Raw genomic sequence first — 4,945 nt, 5'->3', positions numbered from 1 at the left:
TTGCGTGGGTAGTAGGACAGAAAATACAGACGTGTACAAAAATGATTGGCTACGGCACGGGTTCAAGTCCTTGTCCTACTTCTGGCTCATGGTGGGTCTTGCAACAGGGGCATTGTTTTTTTGTTCTTCAAAATGATCATATGCCTCGCGATGCTGTAATTCTCATCCACATTCATCAACGCTTATTTTGCAAGTAATTACGCAGGTTCTCAGCCATAGAATGCACCATTGTGCACTCAAAAATATATAGTGTAACGCGAGTTCTGCATTCGACAATTTCGTTGTCCTTAATATGGGACTTTTACCCTATGGTCGTTTGGTTTGGATGATATGGTGGGTCAACTGGTGGTAGATGCCATGGCTCGCTTGGAGCGTGGCTTTCATTGTAGCTTTTTTGTTTTAGTCCTATATATATACTCTCACTATTGTGAGTTTGGAAAAAAATTTCATTTGAAGAGATGGTTCTTTTGAAAAAAGAGGGCGCTTGGAAATCAACCTTAGTTTGGGCATCTTTAGAGGCATCTTGGTTGAAAGTGTTTATCATAAATCGGTCGGACTTTGGGTTTTTTGTCAACCATCGCTTAATTGGTTTAAAATATTTCTTCACCAGGGTCTTGGTTTTAATTTCAACCAATTATGGTTTCAAACCTTTGGAAAATAAAACTGGGTCAAACCTGGCTTCGACAGGGTGGCTGACTGAGTCGGAAGGGGAAGATGACCAAGCGATACGGACCCCGTCCCCGCTGATCGACGGGTGGATCCGAAGCACGTTAGGGCTGCAGCATATAAGGCCAGCTCACGGCAGCACGCTAGCACGTCCTTCAGCTAGCCGCTACATACGCCAAGCCTGGTGCCTCTACACGATTATCCACTGCCCAGGATCATCCAATCTTGTAAAGCTTTATTCTCCCCCCCCCCCCCCCTCTCTCTCTCTCTCTCTCTCTCTTTCACACACACACACACACGCACACACACATACACATACATCGGCTCCAGCTTCCTCCCAACCTCTGTCAATATCTACGCAAATCGCCGTCTCCCGGCCTCTCATATGGCCCTGCAGCACATTCTCGACCACAGTACTAGTGCAGTAGCTAACGGCCTGCCTGCGTTTGATGGAAGATCGACTTCACATGGACATCCTGGTCAGCGATATAATCTGTTTCCAGCACAAGTATTAGGAGGAGTTAGACAGAGGCCCAGAGACAGCGCGCGTCTGATGAACAAGCGATCGGCTTCCTTTACAGCTGTACTGGCGGGGGCGGAAGCTTCCGCTATGCTAGCACCGACCAGAAGCCCGTTGAGCCTCCTGCACCCGAGCGCCGAGGAGGATAAGGATTCAATCCGCCTCGAATACCAGCAGCAGAAGCAGACCCCATTAAAAGAGATTGCATTTTTTGAGGCGCAGCTTCACCTGCTGGCCAACGCCGCCTCCGACCGAGCGGAGATGCACTCCATCCTCGCTCAGCAGCGCGACAACTGGAACAAGCTCTTCCAAGGCACTCTCACGGCAGCCTCACTGTCTGCCTGCCTTCTGGCCAGCCTTAGTTCGAGTGCCAGCTCCTCTTCCACGGCGATCAGCCTCGGATTACCGGCTCTGATACTCAACGCCGGCTGCGCCGCCGTCATGGTCGTGGTCAACCACTTCCAGCCGTCGCAGCTGGCAGAGGAGCAGCGCAGCGCCGCGCGTCAATTCAGAAGGTTGGTCAACGATGTGGAAGGGGAGTTGCAGACGCCACCTCATCTGCGCCAGCACTTGCCTGTCTTGCTGCAAGAGTCGCAGCAGAGGCTGCAAGCGCTGGATGCAGCCTTCCCTATGCCTCTAACCTTGGAGGGAGGCCTCGACAAGTTTCCCTCCAAAGTGACTGCGCCGACTCTCTTGAACGTTGCCGATTGCCCTTCTGGCATGCCTACGTGTACAATATTGCCCGACAAAGCTGCGTGCATGAATGCATGGGACGGCAGCCTGTCTGATCACCTCCAGCAGATCGCCTTGCAGGTCCATCAGTCCGACACTGACATGTACGTGGGTTGGGCCCAGAATGTCGTCAAAGTGAACAAGGGCCTGGCCATCGCGGGCCCCCTGCTAGCCGCCTCTGCCGCCGTGCTCAATGGTGTAGGCCTATTTCACACCCATATTATTACGTGGATGGGTGCCCTAGCTGCAATTTGCAGTTTGACAAGCGTTTTTGTTGGGAGCATTTCCCACGACCTGCAGTTGGGCACCGTCTTTGAGATGTATCGGAACGCAGCCGGATACTATGCTGAAGTCGAGCAGTCCATCCACAACACCATACAAGCACATCCACTACAACGAGAGCACGGGCTCCTCTTCCTGCACCGTATTGCGTACAAGCTCGGGCGATGGGATGATGTTGATATCACCGCCAATAGACAACTTTGCAATGAACATACATATATGCACGAAGACATCTAACGGTGACACGTCTGCATCTAGCCAAGTCCTTTTGGACTTTGCTATTGAACAATTTTGCATCAAAGTCATCCAATTTACCCAAGACTGTGTCTTGTATGCTCGAGTACTGCATGTGCACCCAAGACTGTGCCATGTACATAGCTTGTACCAATTTACCTTGTACACAAGTTCTATCACAGCTCTAGCTGATTCTGTACACAAAAACATCATTTGTCCACACTTCTACCCATACCTACACCTTGTACACAAGATTCTTGCAAAAGTGGCTTCTCTTTACAACACTCTAGCCATGTCTACCAAATTTAGTCCATTCAAAGGCTTTGGTTATAGGCTATGTAACTCTTCAAAATTATTACGAAGATTTGTGTATGATTCTCTTGTTTAGAGCTACATGAGTTTGGCCATATCCAACAAAAATGCTTATAATAGATTCAATGTATGACCATCACCCAGAAGAAGTAGGCAAAGCCAAGAGTGTGGACCTCAAGGAGCTGCATCGATTGTTGTTGTTGTTGTGTGTGCACGCGTATGTGTGTGTGTGTGGGGGGGGGGGGTACTATCTATTGAAGAAGAAACTATTGCTAAGAGTTTGTGGCTAGCATATGTAAACTTGCATGACTTGAATTATGTGAAGCATAGCTTGGTTTATGCAACATATCATAGGCATATGAAAATATGTCACAGACATAAGTAGATGTGCCAATTGATGGAAAGGAGCTACATTTGAAGAGCATATCTTGAATAAAAAATATGATATGCCAAACGTAGGAATATTTTGGGACTTCATGATAAGATCTCATAGTACTTCAATCCTTTTTTGTATATGGGATCTAGGAGGATTGGGTTTCCCAAATGGGAAATCTATGGTTTTCCCTATGATCCTTGCATTGCAATGAACAGTATTTGTGTTGTCATATCAAGAGTGCTCACAAAGTTTCTTTGTTACCAATATGATCTCGAAGGAGGTTATGGGATGATAGAGGCTATTGTGGATGCAAGAGAGTGCGAGGAATAGCACATGTTAGAGAATATGTAGGTTCAAAGGGTGCGGATACTACATGGCTACAAGGAAAAAGATGAGAAAATGAATTTTTTTAAGAAAGCCAATGGACAAGGAAAAGTATGTCTTAGCTCACCTTCAAACCAGTTAGAAATTCAAGACAATTGGGTGAGGGGAGATCATCATAATTTCATTCGTTTTTTGAAGTTGGATCTTTTGTGGGCACATGGCTATTGCCTCTTGGCCTTGGGCCAACAATAGGGTTTTTTATTTGGGCTTTTGGGGACGCCCATCTACTAAGTTATAGGGTAACGATATGAAAAAAAGATTCAAAGTCAGATGAAGTGAGTAGACAACAAAGAAGGAAAGCGTGGAAGAAATTTGGCTCGCATTAGGATAGGTATAACTCAGTTAGTGGCAGGGCTAGAGGAAAAAAGTACCAAGAATCTAGGGTGTCACTTTTTGTCTCCATAGCCCACTTATTTGGTGCCATTCAAAAATCCGCTCCCCTCATCATAAGAAAAAATTCCCACACCTTTTTTTATATAGCAAGAGATTTAGGCATTTTAGGATGAGATTTTGTAGTTTTTGGAGACCTAGTGAGCCAAAAGAAGGCCATGTGTGCCACATGATGCAAGGACCATCTCTTGGCTCTCATGGTGTTACGACATCTCATCCTCCTCCACATTGCACCCCCATGACTCTATTTTTGTGAGAAAATGCCTGACAGTTTCCCTAGTTGGCAAAATTTTTGTTTGAGCAATCCATCGCAGAAGTGCACACTCAGAGTCTGACACACTGGTTAGGATTTTTTCAAAATTAAAATCTAATAAAAATACAATAGAAGATATAGTCAGAAAGACTAGAGAAAACACTATAACTTTGTTTCTAGTGTATCTCTATATACATCACGGAGTGTTGGTAACTTTGTAGATTACATCAATTGGATGGAACAAATGATAGGACTTGTGCAAAGGGATTTTACATTATCTTTAGGGTTTTTCACCCCCTTACCTAAGCTTAGGGCACAGCGGGATAGGAGGACCCAGGGTGTTTGCCTACAAAGGCATATAGGGTGGCATCACGAGTCACAATCCACTAGCATAATTTGTTGGCATGAAGAGTAAGAAAATCTTCACTAAGGATGATTCTCAATGCCTTTCACTTAATATCTCTACACAACCATGCTTTGAGTACTATGTGTGAAAAAATTGAGGAATGGATGGTCCCAGGTGGCTCAATCAGTGCCACAATAAACTATCACTACTAACGGACATGTTGCAAGAGTAGGAAAATCTTCACTAACGACAATGCTCAATGACTTTGCACTTAAATATCTCCGCACAACCATTCTTTGAGTACTATACGTGAAAAAACCAAAGAATGGATTGTCCCTGTTGGCTCTAGTAGTGCCACAATAAACTATCTCTGTCAATGGACATGTTGCAAGAGCCTTCAATTCGCACAAAAAAATTGTCAATGCATATGCATTACCTAGATTTCAAGGA

The 4,945-nt window shown here is 45.4% G+C and overlaps 1 protein-coding gene across 1 annotated transcript; it reads left to right on the top strand.

Moving 5' to 3' along the window:
• The first annotated feature begins 1,219 nt into the window (after positions 1 to 1,219).
• LOC147443096 (putative F-box protein At4g22030) lies at positions 1,220 to 2,437 on the top strand. The gene has a single exon (XM_086529476.1). It carries the CDS (start codon positions 1,220 to 1,222, stop codon positions 2,435 to 2,437), a length of 1,218 nt encoding a protein of 405 aa, XP_086385602.1.
• The last annotated feature ends 2,508 nt before the right edge of the window (positions 2,438 to 4,945 follow it).

Source organism: Adiantum capillus-veneris, chromosome 14, assembly GCF_014529385.1.
Source record: "Adiantum capillus-veneris isolate H3 chromosome 14, ASM1452938v2, whole genome shotgun sequence".
Taxonomy (NCBI): Eukaryota; Viridiplantae; Streptophyta; class Polypodiopsida; order Polypodiales; family Pteridaceae; genus Adiantum; species Adiantum capillus-veneris.
This window is presented reverse-complemented; position numbering and strand designations above follow the sequence as displayed.